Below are 20085 nucleotides of genomic sequence, written 5' to 3'. Positions count from 1 at the left end.
TGGCGCGATCTTGGCTCACTGCAACCTCTGCCTCCTGAGTTCAAGCGAGTCTCCTGCCTCAGCCTACCAGGTACCTGGGATTACAGGCATGCACCACGCCTGGCTAATTTTGTATATTTTAGTAGAGACGGGGTTTCTCCATGTTGGTTAGGCTGGTCTTGAACTCCTGATCTCAGGCAATCCGCCCACCTCAGCCTCCCAAAGTGCTGGGATTACAGGTGTGAGCCAATGAACCCAGTTTTTTGGTTTTTTTTTAATGTACAGAGAGGGTTTTGCCATGTTGTCCAGGCTGGCCTCCAACCCCTGGGCTCAAGCAATCCATCCACCTTGGCCTCCTTAAGTGCCAAAATTACAGGTATGAGCCACTGTAGGCAGCCCTATCATTCTTTCTAAAATTTTAACCTCACAAAACAGCCTTTCCCTATTTTTGGCATTTTGTCATGTGAGCAGTGAGCCATGGTCATGCCACTGCACTCCAGCCTGTGCAACAGAGTGAGACCCTATCTCTTTAAAAAAACACTGCAGATAGCCTTTTCCAGGGGTTGAGCTAGAACTGTATCTCTCTGAATTTCTTAACAGTACACAGAGCACTCTGCAGGCAATATTGGAGTGACTGAGTCATTTGCACCTCACCTCAGTATTCATTTTACCAGCTCATAAAGGCCTTCTCTAATGCCTGTCCCAGGCATTTCAAAGGCTACTTCTAATCTGGTAGGTATTCCAGAATTCTGAATAGGGTCTTAATGTCAGCTGACCACTCCCTGTAATTCCATATATCTGAATGACTACCGTCAGCCATGGGACAGAAACCTCTCCCCTCATACAGCTTACATTCAAGTGAGAGACAGGCAGTAAGATGTCTTTTTAAAAAACAGAATATCCGGCTGGTCGTGGTGGCTCACACCTGTAATCCCAGCACTTTGGGAGGCTAAGGCAGGTGGATCACCTGAGGTCAGGAGTTTGAGACCAGCCTGGCCAACATGGTGAAACCCTGTCTCTACTAAAAATACAAAAATTAGTCAAGTGTGATCGTTGGCACCTGTAATCCCAGCTACTCCGTAGGCTGAGGCAAGAGAAACATGGGAATCCAAGAGGCAGAGACTGCAATGAGTCGAGATCGCACCACTGCACTCCAGCCTGGGTAACACGAGTAAGACTTTGTCTCAAAAAAAAGAAAAAAAAAAAATAGAATATCCAGTGTGTTCATTGATATGGATGATGATGATGATGATGATGCTAAGGAAAAAAACAGAAAAGCAGGAGAGACATGAGATGTCAAGAAGGGAGGTGGGTATGAAATATTAGATTAGGTAGACAGGGAAGGCCTCAATGAGAAGGTAACTTGGGTAAAGGCAGGAAGGGAGTAAGGGAATAACATACCAGTGGGGGGAACTTTCCAGGTAGGGAGAAGAACAAGTGCAAAGGCCTAGAGAAGCCATGCAAGGAAGCTGGAGTGGCTGGACAGTGTGAACGAGGAATCAAGTCATAGAAGATGAGGTCAGAGAAGTTGTGGAAAGAAAGGCAGATCATCTAGGGCCTCACAGGTCATGCGGGTCACATTTTGAAAATGCTCTGGCTTTTGCTGAGTGAGATGGGAAGCCACTGCAAAGTCTGAGCAGAAGTACAAATGGGCTGACTTGTGGGACAAGGGCAGAGGCAGGGAAAGCAGTGAGAAGGCACCACAATGATCCAGGTGAAGGTTGCTAGTGGCTTGCACCTTGCTGCCACATCCCCAGACACCCTCCACCAACCAGCTCCCAAATAGCCTGCCCACAAATAACCCCTCTCCTGGCCTTCACAGGAATCACTCCAGTTTTATCACCCAAACGTCCATCCCTGAACACTGTAGTTTTACCTAAGGTTTTGTTTTTGTTTTGCTTGTTTGGGATGGGGGCTATACAGGATTCCTTAAGTCTATCTTTTATTCTGTCAGTTTCCTTTCCATCCTTTTCTCCTTGCAATTTAGGAAAGAAGCAGAACATGTGTCCTGTGGTTTCCCAGTCTAGATTTTGCTGACTGCCCCATTTAGCATGTGCCTCTGCCTTCTGTATCTCCTATAAATCTGTTTGATTTGAACTTGATTTTTTGAATGGGACTATTTCAGAGGCAGTGGTGTGTTCTTCATCAAGAGGTACATAATGTCTGGTAGGCTCTATTTTTGTGACATGAGCATTCACTACTACTCAATGTCCAGATCCTCAGTTCACTCTATTCCTTTTGCATTTGCTGAGAAACTTCTATAAAGAAAAGCTTCTCTCAATTACCGTTTGGTTACTCATTTTGTATAGTAATTATGTGAATAAGAAAGGTAGGACAAATTTTAAAGAGTTGGCTTCCCAGCGTCCTCCAAAGATAACTAATTAGGTTACTGTTACTGATGTACTTTGATCCATTGTAGTTATCATTATCTATGTTCAGATTGTCCAATGTTTTGCCAGTGGCCTCTGACATAACCCAGTCATCTTTGATAGCTTCCTTGCTATCTGGATTTAAAAAGTAACTCTGTAAGGGCCCTCTGTTCCCCAGGCTGGAGGGCAGTGGCATGATCTCGGCTCACTACAACCTCCATCTCCCAGGTTCAAGCGATTCTCCTGCCTCAGCCTCCCAAGTAGCTGGGATTAGAGGCACATGCCACCATGCCTGGCTAATTTTTGTATTTTTAGTAGAGACTGGGTTTCACTATGTTGGTCAGGCTGGTCTCAAATTCCTGACCTCATGATTCACCTGCCTTGGCGTCCCAAATTGCTGGAATTACAGGTGTGAGCCACCTCACCTGGCCTTGGTTGACTTTTTTTTAAAGAGTCCGTGCTCTGCTGAAATTGACTGACTTTTATTGCAGAGTTTTCCATAACAGTTTTGATCTATTGTTTGTATGATTTCAGCTTATCTAGTAACTCACAGCCAGATTTCACAAATCATGATATTGCCTGATATAAAGTCCAAGGAAATAATTTATTATTTTTACCTGCTAGGCATGATGTTATTATTTTTTGGTACTTAGGGAAGCCAAGGTGGGCAGATCACCTGAGGCCAGGAGTTCGTGACCAGCCTGGCCACAGCCTGGCCAACATGGTAAAAACCACTCTCTACTAAAAATAAAAAAATTAGTCACGTATGGTAGTATGCACCTGTAATTTCCCAGCTACCCGGGAGGCTGAGGCAGAACTGCTTGAATCCCAGGAAGCAGAGGGTGAAGTGAGGTGAGACTGTGCCACTACACTCCATCCTGGGTGACAGAGCAAGACCCTGTCTCAAAAAAAAAAAAGTGGTTGGGAGAGGTGGCTCACACTTGTAATGCCATCACTTTGGGAGGCTGAGGTGGGCAGATCACGAGGTCAGTAGATCAAAACCATCCTGGCTAACATGGCGAAACCCTGTCTCTCCTAAAAATACAAAAAACTTAGTCAGGCATGGTGGCAGGTGCCTATAGTCCCAGCTACTTGGGAGGCTGAGGCAGGAGAATCGTTTGAACCTGGGAGGCGAACATTGCAGTGAGCCAAGACTGCGCCACTGCACTCCAGCCTGGGCAACAGAGCAAGACTCTATCTCAACAACAACAAAAAAAAGTATCTCAGTAAAAGCCAAAGAGTTTTCAAAACAAGATATTCCAGGGTCATCTTACATATTTCCTGCCACAAACCTGGAAACAGCCACTTAAGAGGCTTTTAATCTATTTTATTTTATTTTTTTATTCGGCAGGTGAGTTGTTACACACTCCTTAGCGGATTCTGACTTCCATGGCCACCATCCTGCTGAGGCTTTTATTTTTTTAAGATGGGAAAAGAAAGAGCAAGTTTGTATGCCAATGGAAATGATCAAGTAGAAAGGGGGAAAGTGGCAAGGCACAGGCAATGCCCTTGAATAGTGAGAGGGGACAGATTTAAGAGATGAGGGGTGGCCCTGGAAAGGCCAGACATTCCATGTCTAGCACCAGGTGCAAAGGCAAAGTCTATAGGTCTAGATTCAGATGGAGGTAAAGGTAGTGGTAGGAGGTTGTGGAAGCTCTCTTTGGATTGATTCAGCCTTCTCAGTGCAGTAAGAAATGTCATTGGCTGACAATGAAAATGGAGAAAGATTGGAGGTTTGAGAGCAAACATATGAAAGTCACTTAGCCAAGTAAGAGAGGAAGTAGAGTGGGACTGCACGGCAACATCAACAGCCCTCTTGAGGTTTCTGATCATGAAATTACAGTGAAACCAGGGTGGGCACGGTAGCTCACACCTGTAATTCCAACACTTTGAGAGACCGAGGCAGGCAGATCAGATGAGGTCAGGAGTTTGAGACCAGCCTGGCCAATATGGTGAAACACCGCCTCTACTAAAAATACAAAAATCAGGCCGGGAGTGGTGGCTCATGCCTGTAATCCTAGCACTTTGGGAGGCCGAGGTGAGTGGATCACCTGAGGTCAGGAGTTCGAGACCAGCCTGACCAACATGGTGAAACGCCATCTCTACTAAAAATACAAAAAGTAGTCGGGCATAGTGGCAAGTGCCTGTAATCCCAGCTACCTGGGAGGCTGAGGCAGGAGAATCACTTGAACCCAGGAGGCAGAGAATGCAGTGAGCCAAGATCATACCATTGCACTCCATCCTGGGTGACAGAGGGAAAACTCCGTCTCAAAAAAAATACAAAAATTAGTTGGCTGCTTTGCTCTATGCATTTTTAAAAAAGAAAAAGAAAAGAAAAAAATTAGTCGAGAGTGGTGGCCTGTGCCTGTAATACCAGCTACTTGGGAGGCTGAGGCAGAATTGCTTGAACCCAGGAGGCAGAGGTGGCAGTGAGCCAAGATTGTGCCACTGCACTCCAACCTGGGTGACAGAGTGAGACTTTGTCTCGCAAAAATAATTGAAAATTTGTTTTTAAAAATAAAAATACAAAATACAAAAATACACCAGCTGGTCGTGGTGGTGCATACCTGTAATCCTAGCTACTCAGGAAGCTGAGGCAGGAGAATCACTTGAACCTGGGAGGCAGCAGTTACAGTGAGTTGAGACTGCACCCCTGCACTCCAGCCTGGGTGACAGAGGAAGACTCTGTCTTTAAAAAAAAAAAAAAAAAGGCCAGACACAGTGGCTCATACCTGTAATCCCAACACTTTGGGAGGCTGAGCCGGGTGGATCACCTCAGGTCAGGAGTTCAAGACCAGCCTGACTGACCAACATGATGAAACCCTTTCTGTATTAAAAATACAAAAAATTAGCCGGGTGTGGTGGCGCATGCCTGTAATCCCAGCTACTCGGGAGGCTGAGACAGGAGAATCGCTTGAACCTGGGAGGCAGAGGTTGCAATGAGCTGAGATAACCCCACAGCACTCCAGCCTGGAGGACAAGAGCAAAATTCCGTCTCAAAAAAAAAAAAAAAAAAAAATACAGTGAAACCCAGCAGCAGCATTTCCTTGAGCCCCACTCAGCCACAGAGGCACAGACCTGGGACAGTGGAAGGCTGCACTTAACCTGGTTGTTTTGAAGCAAGGAAAGGCAGGGTGTCAGTGTCAACCGTACATGAAGATGGTGATAAAATGACTGCCCATGACATTTATGCTGGGTAAGGAGGGAGGTTAAGATAATACTATAAGACTAATGGAAACTGACCCAATAAGACAATATTGCATGCTGTCAATGAGTCATGAAAAGAGAATATATAACCATGTGTCATCACTTTTCATTTTTGTTTTATAACACCTTATTTATGCAAACATTCGAGCACATACTATGTGCTAGAGATACAAAGATGAGCAAGAAAGTCCTTACCCAGATCTCAAAGTCTCATGGGGGAGGGACACATAAACATAGTCGTGATGCAGTGTGGGAAGGAAAATAATAGAAACATGGGTGTGCACAGGAAATCACGTGGTCACAAAGGAGAAATTCTTCAAGAAGAGCAGAGGTCAAAGAAAAATTCCCAAAGGAAGAGAAATCTGAGCTTACACTTAAAAGATGTGGCAGGAGTGGTCGGGCATGGTGGCTCATGCCTGTAATCCCAGCACTCTGGGAGGCCGAGGTGGGAGGATCAACTGAGGTTGAGAGTTCAAGACCAGCCTGACCAATGTGGAGAAACCCCGTCTCTACTAAAAATACAATATTAGCTGGGCATGGTGGTTCATGCCTATAATCCCAGCTACTTGGGAGGCTGAGGCAGGAGAATAGCTTGAACCCAGGAGGTGGAGGTTGCAGTGAGCCGAGATTGTGCCATTACACTCCAATCCTTGATCCTGGGCAACAAGAGTGAAACTCCATCTCAAAAATAAATAAATAAATAACAAAGAGGCACAAACCAAGGGAAAGGTGTGAAAGGGCATCCAAGGCAGACGGGACAGGTCAGAGCAGTATGTGTGTCCCAGGAACACGCAGTGCAATCTTGCTGAAAAAGAATGAGGCTGAACAGTCAGGCAGAATGAGATAACAAAACCTTGCTAAGATGCCTGGGATTTAACCTGCAGGCAGGCAATGGGACAGCAAAGAAGTGTTCAAGCACAGGTCATGCCGTCAACTTTGCATTTTAGATGGGCCACTCTCATAGCTATTGAGAAAATAGGTTTAAAAAGACGGAACAGAGGCAGATAGGCCAAGTGGAAGAGTGATGTGATCATGCAGGCAGGTGACAGATGATGAGAACTCAAGCCAGGCAGTGGGAGTAGACAGACAGATTCAGGAAATAGAATCAGGACTCCAGCAGGTGGGGAAGGTAGAGGGGAGTCAAGGAGGGTGTGGTGACTATTTGGAAGGTGACGCCAACTCAGAATAAAGGAGGAAGAACGAGTTTAGAAAGAGAAGAGTTTGGGTTCAAACAGATACTATTTGAGGTGCTGGGAAACAGACAGGTACAGATACCCAGCTTTCAGCTAAACATACAAGCCAAAAGTTCAGCTGAGACTTGCACTCAAATTATAGAAAAGTCAGATAGTATCTTCCTGAGCATTATATTTCAAGACAGTGGTTCCAGGCTTGGCTGGGCATCAAATCACATGGGAAGCTTTTAAAATTCAGATTCCCTGACCCTATCCCAATTTACAGAATCCTCCTATCTTCAAGACTGGATGTTTTTATTCTATGGATACAGCAGTTCCCTCTTATCTGCAAGGGATTCGTTCCAAGACCCCCAGTGGATGCCTGAAACCACAGACAGTACCAAACCCTGTATATACGATGCTTTTTCCAATATGTATGTACCTATGGTAAAGTTTAATTTCTATATTAGGCACAGTAAGAGATAAACAATAAATAATAAAACAGGATAATTATAACAATATACCATAATAAAAGTTATACGAATGTGGTCTCTCTCTTTCTCTCCCTCTCAAATATCTTATCGTACTCTACTGACCTGTTTTCAGACCAAGGCTGACAGTGGGTAACTGAAGCCGGGGAAAGTGATCACAGATGAGGAGGGACTACCGTAGTTCCAAGCAGCATAAAGGCCAGGGAGATTTTCAAACCAAGAACCAGGTTTGAGAGTCAGATTGGATTCAAATTCTAACCACAATCCATTAGCTCTGTGACCTCAGGCAAGTACCTATCCTCCAAGAAGCCTTCCTTTCACCACTGGAAGGGCGCTATAAGTAGGTAAGGCCTACTTACCACACAGGCTCACTGTGAGAAGGAAAGGCTGTAATGCACCGTCCTCAGAACACAGGAACTGCTCAGGAATTAGCAGCTGCTTCCTCTTTTAACAAGAAAGTCTCATCACGCTATATTAATATCTACATAGCACCACTTTTTTTTCCGTCTTCTTTCTTTACCCCTACCCATTAAACTCAGAATGGAAGCTTCCTGAGACACCTGCCAGCCTGTTCATTGCTCTATCCGCAGTGAACCACCAGGCTTGTGGTAGGTTCTCCCCAAATTCAGGAATAAATGACTAAGGTTACAAAAAGAGAAAATACTTTTAAAAAGGGTAATGTTTAATCTCTTCCTGACATTTCAAAATCACTACCTGTTTTAGGACTCACTCATTCTATTTTGAAGAGATTAACATTTTCTTACCTTCAGGCTCCAACAGCAAAACTTCTCTAGATCAATACTACGAATAGTGAGCAACTACAAATAGTGAGTATGAAAATCATAGAGTAGCAGAGAAATGCTTATGACATAATGTTAAAACATCATTTGAGGCCGGGCCCAGTGGCTCACACCTGTAATCCCAGCACTTTGGGAGACCAAGGTGGACGGATCACAAGATCAAGAGATCGAGACCATTCTGGCCAACATGGTGAAATCCTGTCTCTACTAAAAAATACAAAAATTAGCTAGGTGTGGTGGTGCACACCTGCAGTCCCAGCTACTCAGAAGGCTGAGGCAGGAAAATCGCTTGAACCTTGGAAGCAGAGGTTGCAGTGAGCCAAAAATGCACTACTGCACTCCAGCCTGGCAACAGAGTAAGACTCCATCTCAAAAAAAAAAAAAAAAGAAAAACATCATTTGTATGGGTGTATGTATACTGTATACAGATACACAAAACACACACACAGACATATATATTCACATATATATATAAAACCATAATTACAACTATGATTAAAAATACAGCTGGAGGCCGGCGCGGTGGCTCACGCCTATAATCTCAGCACTTTGGGAGGCCAAGGCGGGCGGATCACGAGGTCAATAGATCGAGATCATCCTGGCCAACATGGTGAAACCCTGTCTCTACTAAAAATACATAAATTAGCTGGGCGTGGTGGCGTGCACAGGTAGTCCCAGCTATTCGGGAGGCTGAGGCAGGAAAACTGAACCCAGGAGGCAGAGGTTGCAGTGAACCGAGATCGCGCCACTGCACTCCAGCCTGGCACCTGGCGACAGAATGAAACTCTGTCTCAAAAAAAAAAAAAAAATACAGTTGGAGGTCGGGCATGGTGGCTCATACCCAGAATCCCAACACTTTGGGAGGCTGAGGCAGGCGGATCATGAGGTCATGAGATCGAGACCATCCTGGCCAACATGGTGAAATCCCATCTCTACTAAAAATACAAAAATTAGCTAGGTGTGGTGGCGTGTACCTGTAATCCCAGCTACTTGAGAGACTGAAGTAGGAGAATCGCTTGAACCAGGAAGTCGGAGGTTGCAGTGTGCTGAGATCACACCACTGCACTCCAGCCTGGTAACAAAGGGAGACTCCATCTCAAAAAAAAAAAAAAATACAGATGGAGAGAAAACAATGAAACAAAACACACCAAAATGCTAACGGTAATTATGAGGCAGAGTCATGAATAATTATAATAATTGGTGGGGTTTTGTTCCTCTTGTTTATGCTTGTTTTTGTAATAGTTATATCAGTTTTATAACAAAAATATTAATTTTCATAATTTTAAAAATTCTTTGTCTCTGCTGCTTGAATCAGAATAAATTTCTATGATTTTCAAAGAGCCTTCAATCTAGACTGTTCATCTCTTATTCCAGAATTACTTGAGTGTATACTGAGTGGTAGGTGCTGTCCAAGGGCCAAGGCCACACAATGAAACCTGGTCCCTTTCCTCAGGAGCCTGGGCCTGCCAGGATAGACAGACACATGAAATACCTGCCTACAGTGAAATGTGACAAAGCTGGGACAGAGGTGGGAGTATTCCAAGTGCTATGGGGCAGAAAAGGACTCTACAAGGCCACAGTGTGGCCTGGCCACGAAGCAGGCTTTGCTCTGTGCTGGTATCTGAAATACCTTACTCTGACTTGCCCAACTCCAGAGCTCCAGATTTCTAGATCAGAAAAAGAAGCACTCAGAGAGTAATCAACACTTATGGAGCATGTCCTTTGTGTCGCTCAATGAGCTAATAGATGTTATACAGAGTCTCTCATCGGATTCTCACTGTGGAGTAAATATTATTATGCCTATTGTACAGATGGGATAATCAATGTTTAGAGGTTAAGCAACTTGCCCAAGGTCACACAACTAGTAAGAATTAAGAGATGTCAAAACCAGTATAACTAAGCCTATGCACTTAGCTACACTATGTCTATACACCAGTCAATAAAGTTTTGCATGAAGCCCTGGTTCTCAGGAAGAAACAGAAGAAACCTCATCTCCCCTTCTAGTTAACTCTTCACATATCAGCAGAGAGGGAAGTTGGTATTACAGAAAAAAAAATAAAATCACTAACTTGGGCTGCTGTGTCTAACAAGCCTGGTTTTGAGTCCCAGATCTCCACTGATCAGAACTTCATAGCTTCATCTCCCAGAATTCCAGCTTCATTTGAAAAATGAAAATTAAAGGTAATACCTAACATACATGGGGATGTTATAAGGCTCACCTGAAGAGAAGAGAAAGCAGTGTACCAGCAAGGGCTTCATCAATGACTTAAGTGCTGTGATTGTAGATGGATGGAAACCTCCATCAATTTATACAGACTCTTCACCACCACCCCTGCCCATGCTCCCTATCGAATTTTGGAAAGCAGATAAAGGAATAGTAAATAAAGAATTGGGTTTCTGGAAAACAGGCAGAACAAAAGAGAGGCTTTAGCTGGTCGTCAAATTTCTGTAGACAATGTGATGGATTTAGAAGACTCTGGAATCCTGGATCCTTCCTACCCAAGTCTGGTCTGAGAACCAGCAGTGTCGGCATCACTACTGACATTTCTATTGCTTGTTAGAAATGCAGGTTCCCAGGCCCCAGTCCAGCCCTGCCAATCAGAATCTGCATTCTAACAAGAGCACCAGCTGACAATATGGAAGTGATAACTATTATACATGGTATCTTGAAAGCTGGTCTATCCTTATGATTGGATAGCTTGAACTGTACATGTCAGAAGTGATAGAAATGAGAAAAATAACAATGAAGCCTAAAGATGCTCCAGCTCCAAGCCTCAATTAATGTCTGTATACCAAATTTTAAAATGACAAACCTTGATATCAAGTCAGAACTGTATACTGTTCATACAATTTTAAAAATAAGAAGTCAGTAAAAACTACAATGGGGGCTAACCCTCCCTAGAGGAGAAAAACCGGCCAAGTTTCCTGAGCAATGAAGGAAAGACTATCTGCTCTCTATCCCTTACAGGGTTAAATCTGATAGTGTATGGGAAAGAAAGCCCCTTTAGGTGAAAAAAACTCTATACATGGGTAGGATTATTCTCCTTGAATCAAGTCACTTTAAGAACATATTACTGGCATCACAGAATTGAAGGGAGCAGAGCAATTTCCCATGAGAAGTATAAATAACAGGGTGTGTGCGTGTATATAGGTGTGTGTGTGTGTGTGTGTGTGAGAGAGAGACAGAGAGAGAGAGAGAGAGAGAAATTAGCCTGTTAGCCAAGCCAAACTGGAGTTAAGAGCCCCAACAGTTGGCCCACAACTCATAAGTATATGCAGAAGATCATAACCCAGTAAGGGGAAACCCACAATGAGTTTTGTGCTAAGAAAACAGCAAACACACCTCTCAATGAGTTCTGCTCACTAAGGAGTGGGTCAATGCATGACACTCACCCAGCAGGGCAGCCACTATGCCCACCAGCCCCGTGCCAGCACCCAGCTCCACGGCAGAGCGGCCCCTGAGCTCCACAGCTCCCATCTCCAGATACGTGGAAAGAACGATGGCCTGAGTGAAAACACAGTGTGATGATGATTAAGGTCAACATGCGCTTTAGGAGCTGCAGGGTTTCAGGTCAGCTACACACAACCCTCTCCCACTTCGAGGTTCAATTCCCAGCTTAACAACACACATAGGAACTTAGCTGGTACAACAAGGTAACCTCCCCCTTAGAGCAAGCACAGGGCTCCACAGCAGTGCCCAGAGACACTGCCCACACAAAATGGGGTCCTGCTGGGTCTGGAAAGCTTAATTTTTTTTTTTTCTGAGATGGAGTCTCAGTCCATCTGTCACCCAGGCTGGAGTGCAGTGGTACAATCTCGGCTCACTGCAACCAACTTCTGCCTCCCAAGCTCAAGCAATTCTCCCACCTCAGCCCCCAGTAGCTGGGACCACAGGTGTGCACCACCACATCCAGCTAATTTTTGTATTTTTTTTTCCTATGGTAGAGGAGGGGTTTCGCCATGTTGGCCAGGCTGGTCTTGAACTCCTCAGCTCAACTGATCCGCCTGCCTTGGCCTCCCAAAGTGCTAGGATTACAGACATGAGTTACTGCAACCAGCCTGGAAAGCTTAATTTTTTACTGTGTCACGGCACTTTTACACTTGAAGTTTACACAACTATTCTGCAAGAACTGACATGAACAATTTCTATGATTTCGTTTAAGTTCTTAAACCAAACTCAGGTCAGCAAAGCCACAACTTCACCCATAGGGAAAAAGCAACACATTGCCCAAGGCTCTCTGAGCTGCATCACTGACGGTCATCACCCCACAGGGGCCCTCATCGTACATTCTGGGCATCAGAAGGTAAGTTTTGGCCAAAGGTTTAGATACCTGATGTGTGGTTTAGCATTTGCTTATGATCCTACAGAAAGAAGTGTATCATGTTAACATAATTTTTACTATATTTCTCACAGCCATATACTCTGAGTATAACTGGCAATTCCTCTTCTTGGTGAGCATTTAGGAGGCTTCCCATTCCTCATTATATCTTTTTTTTTTTTTTTTTGAGTTGGAGTCTCATTCTGTTACCCAGGATGGAGTGCACTGACGCAATCCCAGCTCCCTGTAACCTCCGTTTCCCGGTTCAAGTGATTCTCCTGCCTCAGCCTCCCCAGTAGCTAGGACTACAGGTGTGCACCAACTCGCTCAGCTAATTTTTGTATTTTTAGTAGCAACAGGCTTTCACCATGTTGGCTAGGCTGGTTTCGAACTCCTGACCTCAAATGATCCGCCCACCTCAGCCTCTCAAAGTGCTGGGATTACAGGTGTGAGCCACCTCACGGGTCTATAGCTTTATTATTACTAGAGTAATTTTCATGAGGTTACCTGGACTGGGTTCCTAGAAGTGGTATTACTAGGTTAGAATATATTGAGATTTTTATTTCTACATGTTTAACATCCCTAACAATGTTAAAACTGTCAAACTGCATTTATGCCAAGTATGCATTCAACATTGAGCTCCCACTGAGTCCTAGGTGTGGTGCTAGATGCTGGCAGCACAAGTCAGACAGAACAGTGCTGGGAGAGGAAGAAATGAAACAGCAGTTGCAACTTTTTTAATGATTACAACTATGGAAAACTTCAAACACATAATCTTCATTTTGGACTGGCACTTTACAATTCTCTATGCAATAAAGAGACTAATTTAGCAGGACGCGGTGGCTCACGCCTGTAATCCCAGCACTTTGGGAGGCTGAAGTGGGCAGATCACTTGAGGTCAGGAGTTCCAGACTAGCCTGGCCAACATCACGAAACCCCATCTCTACCAAAAAATACAAAATTAGTTGGGTGTGGTGGTGCACATCTGTAGTCCCAGCTACTCCAGAGGCTGACGTGAGAGAATCACTTGAACCCCGAAAGCGGAGGTTGCAGTGAGCCAGGATCATACCACGGCACTCCAGACTGGGCAACAGAACGAGACTATGTCTCAAAAAAAAAAAAAAAAAAAAAAAAAGTCACACCTATAATCCCAGCACTTTGGGAGGCCCAGATGGGTGGATCACTTGAGGTCAGGAGTTTGAGACTAGCCTGGCCAAGGTCTGATGGTATGCACCTGTAGTCCCAGCTACCTGGGAGGCTAAGGCAGGAGAATCACTTGAACCTGGGCTGCAGAGGTTGCAGTAAGCTGAGATCCTACCACTGCACTGGTGCAACAGAGTGAGACTCCTTCTCAAAGAAAAAAAAAGAGAGAGAGAAACTAACTCATGTCCAAAGCAGTTGGTGGCTTTCCTTCTGGTCCTCTCTTACCCAGTGTGTAATTACTGGCAAGTCATTAACTTTCCTCAGCTTTCATTTACTCACCTTTAAAATGTAATCTATGTAGAGGGAGTAGAGAAATGACGTAAGGAATACGGGTTGGGAGTGGCAGTAACAGCAAAAATGTTGGTTAGGTGGAGAAAGGGAAAAAAAGAAAAAAAATTGAAGTGGTGATAGTTGAACTACTCTGTGAATATACTGTATGTTTAAAACCGCACTGAATTGTCCACTTTAAATAGGTGAAGTGTATGGTATGTGAATTATATCTCAATAAAGTTGTTTAAAAAATAAAAACCAGTCTTACAAGCAAGTGTGGCCATTTTCAGAGGTCCCCCAGGGCTTACTTACCGCATCCCAAACCACCGCTGCGACTCCCAGGTGTCTCCAGTCCTGCCGGATCTGGATCGTGTGGTTTGCAAAGGAAAAGGTTGCAAGAGGCTTGTGGAATTTCTGCAACCCCAATTCCGTGGTCTCCTCATAGGGCACCAGGGCCATTCCGCCTGCAACCCGCCCTCTGCTCACACCTGTCGTGCAAAAGAACCCTGGGTGACGCTCCGGCTGGAAGGCACATTATCTTTTTTTTTTTTTTTGGAGGGGTGTGTGTGTCTTGCATTGGAAGATACATTTCTTAAGTAACTCCAAATGCATTTTTACGGCTGTTTTACAAGTTCAAAAGAAAAAAAGAAACAGGTGGAAGAAGACTTTGTCCAATTTTTTTTTGCATAGCTCTTCCTAATCTGAGTGAGATTTCGCTCGGAATTTGTGTCAACGGATGTCTTTGGGAGAGGGAAAAAAAAAAAAAAAAAAAGCCCAGAACATTCCAACTTCTGCAGAATGCCTTATACACTGCACTGCTATCACTCCGTGAATTCAGAGCTGCACGACCGCCCAGGGACCCAGGGCAGCGGGGAAAGCAGCGCTTCCTACCCAGCCCGGGCGCCCGGAATGCAGCTGCAGCCCGCCGGGCAAGCCGGGTTCTTCTGTTGCGGTTTCGCCACCCACCTCCCCTCCTCCATCGGCTGCTTCAATGGTGACAACAATGGGACCGAATCTAACCTTAGACTGGGTGTTAGCGGTTTGATAAGACAGAAATACACGGTCGCCGCAGTTCCGTCTCCCCCGGGACTGGAAGCAAGCGGCACTGGGGGCCTCCGAGTCGCTCGCGGGGACAGCGGGGGCTCGGAGGCCTCCCCGAAGTCCCCCTAGAGATGCCCCCCACCCACCCCTCTCGGGCCGACCGGCGCGCCCTTCCTGCCCCCGGGCCCGGAAGCTGCGGCGACCCTCCAGGGGCGAGAGAGAGACCGGACAAGGGGGGCCACAGGGCCTCTCAGGACCCCTAGGCCATGCGGGGCGCCGTGAGCTGCCCGGCGGAGCACCCAGGGCTCGCCCAGCCCCGGCCTAGGCGCCGCCACGCCGGTACTTACGGCTCGGGAGGCTGCCCCGCGTGGGGCATGCGCTCCGCTTTCCCCGCCCCGGGCTGGCCAGCCTTAAAGAGCCCGCGAGGCGCAGGCGGACGGCCCCAGCCACGCGTTTCCGGTCTCCTGGCACCCCACCCTCTGCAGGTGCCCGCGGAGCCCACAGCGGGGCTGGGCTGTGGCGCGGAGGAGGGACGTTGCGGGGAGCCGGGACAGGGGCTTTCCTGCGTGCGTTCCCAAGGCACACGGACTACCAAATCCGTTTCTCCGCCCGCCGAGGGAAGCGCTGTGGGGCGGGAGCGAGAGCCAGACCCGGATGCCGAGCAGCCGCGGGTGCGCAGGGAGGGCATGGGGTGCCCCGGGCTCTCCGGGCGGTAGGAAAAAGCCACACACCTGGCGCTGAATGTGCTCCTGGGCCGGCTCCACTTTTCTGTCCTGTGCTCGGCCGCTCTCAGCCTCGGACTTTCTCACTTGCGCGTTGTGCCTGTTTCTTAGTTTTAAAGGTGGCGGGCTAGCGGGTGATGGAGACAGCTCGCTCCGAAGAATGCGTGGTCACTCTCCTCCCGCGTCTCCACGGTGGGGTCCGAAGCGGAGTAATAGCCCGCTTAGCGGCAATCGAGTGGAAAAGTCAAAGTCAGAAAGCCCTAATCAACTAAGGCGCGGTGGGGAAGTGAGCACGTGGCTCCCGGACCTAAGTTTTTAAAATGGGGTCGGGGACGCAGCGGGCTCGGCTGCAGTCGGGAGCGCGGAGCTCCGGGCGCGCGCTTGGTCCCAGCCCCGGCCCTGAGCCGCGCTGCAGACCCCAGTTCCCCAGTTTCCTTCCTCCGGATGCCGACGCCCACCTGCCCGTGGGGGCCCACGCTGGGCGTGGAAGGTGCCGAGGGCGTGGCATCCTGGCCGCAGGCCCTGGAAGTGCGCGAGGCTGGAGTGGATCCCCTTGAGTGGGACCGCGCAGGGGCCGGCATCCTCTTCCCGGGGCCCTCGCCCCACGCCACCGCGCTCTCAGGTAACTCAGCGCGGTTGCACGTTAGAACAAGCTGGGGTAAACTCCCTCACCTGCACGCGGGCCCAAGAGCCGGCTGTGGGAGGGGGCCCGAGAGCTGATTTTTGTTTTTGAGACGGAGTCTCGCTCTGTCGCCCAGGCCGGATTGTAAGGGCGCCATCTCGGCTCACTGTATTCTCCGCCTTCCGGGTTCAAGCGATTCTCCTGCTTCAGATCCCGAGTTGCTGGGACTACAGGCATGTGCCACCACGCCGGCTAAGTTTTGTATTTTTAGTAGAGACGTAGTTTCACCATGTTGGCCAGGTTGGTCTCAAACTCTTGACCTCTGATATCCGCCACCTCGGCCTCCCACAGTGCTGGGATTACAGGCGTGAGCCACTGCCACCGCCCCCAACTCCGAGCTCTGCTATTTCTAAGAGCTACCCGGGGGGCCGCGCCTGCTGCCCTTGGTGGGAACTTGGCAGGAGCCTGAACCTCCCTTTCCTGGCCTCTCCCGTCCGGTAGGCGGCGTCCCCGATCTCCAGATTAATCTTCCATCGGAAGGCTGGGGCCTGTGGCTCCGAGGATAACCCAAGTGAACTTGGAAGACCACCAGTGAGGGTCTTTTACCTCCTTTTCTGTTTTCTTTTTTGGTCCTCTACCTTTCCCTCTCAATATTTCCTTTCTCTCTTACCTCCTGCACTTGATGTTTCTGCCTCTCAGCTTTCCCTTTATCTTTTTTATTTTTTTTTCTTTTCTTTTTCTTTCTTTCTTTTTTTAAATGGAGTTTTGCTCTTGTTGCCCAGGCTGGAGTGCAGTGGTGCAATCTCGGCTCACTACAACCTCCGCCTCCTGGGTTCAAGCCATTCTCCTACCTCAGCCTCCTGAGTAGCTGGGACTACAGGCACGCGCACCACCACGCCCAGCTAATTTTTGTATTTTTAGTATAGGCAGGGTTTCACTGTGTTGCCCAGGCTGATCTCCAGCTCCTGACCTCGTGGTCTGCCCACCTTGGCCTCCCAAAGTGGTAGGATTACAGGCATGAGCCACCACACCTGGCCACCCTTTATCTTTTTTAAGACCTCCCTTTCTTGTCCTTATTTTCTCTCTGTCCCTTTTTTTTTTTTTTTTTTTGAGACGGAGTTTCGCTCTTGTTACCCAGGCTGGAGTGCAATGGCGCGATCTCGGCTCACCGCAACCTCCGCCTCCTGGGTTCAGGCAATTCTCCTGCCTCAGCCTCCTGAGTAGCTGGGATTACAGGCACGCGCCACCATGCCCAGCTAATTTTTTTGTATTAGTAGAGACGGTGTTTCACCATGTTGACCAGGATGGTCTCGATCTCTTAACCTCGTGATCCACCCGCCTCGGCCTCCCAAAGTGCTGGGATTACAGGCTTGAGCCACCGCGCCCGGCCCTCTCTGTCCCTTTTTGCGGAGGGAACCAGCATTGGGCACAAGAAAGAATATGTATGGGCTTTGATACCAGACAAATACGGAAAATTTACATTCTTCCTCTGACTCTTTTAAGTGGGATGACCTTGGGAAATTACTAAACCTCCCTAGATCCCAGGCTGCTCATCCCTGAAGCCTAGCCTGGAGCCTTGGGCCCCTTCTGTTGCTTCTCCCTGTTCTCTATCCTTTCTGCTGAAATCATGCATGTGACCTCAAAAAAATAAAGCAAAACCTTCCCAACCTTAACTATGTGCTATCAAACTAATCCTAATTTGGGATAATATTCATGATGAACAAATTTTATACTTTTACTAGGATATTAAGATTTGTCTGGTAATCAGAAGAATGAAAGTCAGCAAACAATGAGTTATCATTTTTTTCCACTCATTAATTTATTTGAAAAATAACCAGCATTGGCAAATGTGAGGGAAAAGTCATTTTCTTTCCTTTTAGTGAACTTTTATTTTAGCTTCATAGGTACATGTGCAGGTTTGTTACATAGGTAATATGTCTTATGGAGATTTGGGCTACAGATTATTTTATCAGCCATGTAATAAGCAAAATACTTAATAGGTAGTTTTTTGGTTCTCTCCCTCCTGCCACCCTCCACTCTCAAATAGGCCCCAGTGTCTGTTGTTCTCTTTGCATCCATGAGTTCTCATTGTTTAGCTCCCACTAGTGAGTAAGAACATGTGGCATTTGATTTTGTGTTCCTGCCTTAGTTTGCTTAGGATAATGGCCTCCAGCTCCATCTGTGTTGCTGCAAAGGAAATGGTCTCATTGAAAAGCATTTTCTTACACTGTTGGTAAATACATTTTGAATGTTAATTTAGTAGCATATTTACACACACATATATAGTAAGGATATATATGTATGTTAAGGATATTTGTATAGATATGTTACATATGTATAAGAACATTTATTGTAGCATTATTATATCAAAAACTTGGAGCTAGTTTAAATCCTTAACAATAGGAAATACCTCAATTTTCATACTGAGAAAAGAATATAGTATGCAACCATTTTTTTAAAACTGTGGTTAGATCTAGAGTGTATGGATTATTTCACAATTAACATGTAATTAAAGCATTTAGTTTGATGACACATCTTAAGATAATTTTGTTAGAATTCTTGTAATATCTGCTGTGTTGCAAGTGGAAGCTACATGCCACATTGACACTGTACCTTGTTAGCCACAATATTGCTAGTTATTAAATTTTTGCTGTCAGTGCCTGAGTGCTGAAATAGTGGACCCTCAATTTGAATATTGCCAAGGGATTGCACATGGGGATCTATATTTCATAGAAACACTTTAATATATTGGATAAAACTTGTTAAAATACATAAAAGGATCTTTGATCTACTAAATGAGGAGTTGGTCAGCTCTTTCTGCAAATAGCCAGTTAGTAAATATTTTAGGCTTTGTGGACTGTATGTATTTATTTTCTGGAGATGGGGTCTCACTCTTACCCAGGCTGGAATGCAGTTGCATGATCATGACTCATTGCAGCCTTGACTTCCTGGGCTCTAGTGATCCTCCCACCTCAGCCTCTCTACTAGCTGGGACCACAGGTGTGTAACATCACACCCAGCTAATTGACTCTATGGATTATCAAGTGAATAAGCATGGCTTTGTTTCAAGATTCTTTACTTACAAAAATAAGCAGTGGGCTGGATTTGGCTCACAAGTGCTAATTTGCTGACCCCTGTGCTAAAAGGAAGCTGCTGCTAATGCAGTGATTCTTATTTATAAAAGTGCCCTAGATGTGTGACATTATCCTTCCTTTGAAAAAAAATATATTACAGTATTCTCACCATATATATATTTTAACTTTTATTTATGTTTTATTTTTAAATTGTACATAAAGTTCTGGGGTACATGTGCAGATCTTGCAGGATTGTTGCATATTTTTCAACAGTGACTTCATATAATTTTTTCATTTATATAATTCATATAATTATGCCTCATATAATTTTTAAAATTTCACTTATAAAATAAGATTATTTTCTGCATGTTTTCTATTTTACCTCTGTTAATAGAACTCAGTATTTTACTGTGATCAGTTACTTTGTATATTTGATGAATATCAACCATCTTAGAATTGGCTGATTTTTATCAAGCAAGAAATAATCCCCTTGTAACTTTTAGTATTCCTTAGTCTTTATAAGGATGAGCAAAATGATAATCAGCTTATGTAATCTAGAAATGTTCAAGGAGTCTTTTAGTTTTATAATTTTAAGAATTTAATACCTTGGTCTGGCATTTTAAAATGCCATATTATATAATTTTTAAAACCTTTAAAATACATAATTGTTATATAAAATTTGAAAACAACACCATTTATGTAAAATTTGAAAACTTCTATTTCTTATCTATTACTATTCCATGACTGTAGAAGAAAATTACATCATTCATAGTCATGTCTCCTAAGTATGATGTCCTTAAAAGAACTGTCTAAACT

The 20085-nt window shown here is 45.6% G+C and overlaps 2 protein-coding genes across 11 annotated transcripts in view; one reads left to right on the top strand and one right to left on the bottom strand.

The window, feature by feature from the left end:
- METTL21A (methyltransferase 21A, HSPA lysine) overlaps positions 1 to 15814 on the bottom strand; it is a 51170-nt gene extending 35356 nt beyond the window's left edge. For 2 of the 8 annotated variants that reach the window (XM_021667151.2, XM_012446053.3), the window contains exons 1-3: positions 15583 to 15814; positions 14123 to 14298; positions 11412 to 11523 (exon numbers count right to left, since the gene is read on the bottom strand). In XM_021667151.2, the coding sequence (XP_021522826.2) occupies positions 11412 to 11523; positions 14123 to 14269 (259 nt within the window). In that variant the 5' untranslated portion in view covers positions 14270 to 14298; positions 15583 to 15814. Of the gene's footprint in view, positions 1 to 240; positions 1237 to 8540; positions 10174 to 11361; positions 11524 to 14122; positions 14299 to 14830; positions 14971 to 15198; positions 15230 to 15582 lie in introns of those variants that run through there. The other 6 variants (XM_064373102.1, XM_021667150.2, XM_064373101.1 and 3 more) reach the window with 5 other exon arrangements.
- The window catches only part of LOC105712806 (POTE ankyrin domain family member A), a 40996-nt gene continuing 36278 nt past the window's right edge, over positions 15368 to 20085 (top strand). For all 3 annotated transcript variants that reach the window (XM_021667164.2, XM_021667153.2, XM_021667162.2), the window contains exons 1-2: positions 15368 to 15452; positions 15497 to 15522. In XM_021667164.2, coding sequence (XP_021522839.1) covers positions 15506 to 15522 — 17 coding nt within the window. In that variant the 5' untranslated portion in view covers positions 15368 to 15452; positions 15497 to 15505. The remainder of the gene's footprint in view (positions 15453 to 15496; positions 15523 to 20085) is intronic.

This window comes from Aotus nancymaae, unplaced genomic scaffold, assembly GCF_030222135.1.
Source record: "Aotus nancymaae isolate 86718 unplaced genomic scaffold, 86718_ANA_hifiasm-v0.15.2.pri h1tg000008l, whole genome shotgun sequence".
In the NCBI taxonomy this organism is placed as follows: domain Eukaryota; kingdom Metazoa; phylum Chordata; class Mammalia; order Primates; family Aotidae; genus Aotus; species Aotus nancymaae.
This window is presented reverse-complemented; position numbering and strand designations above follow the sequence as displayed.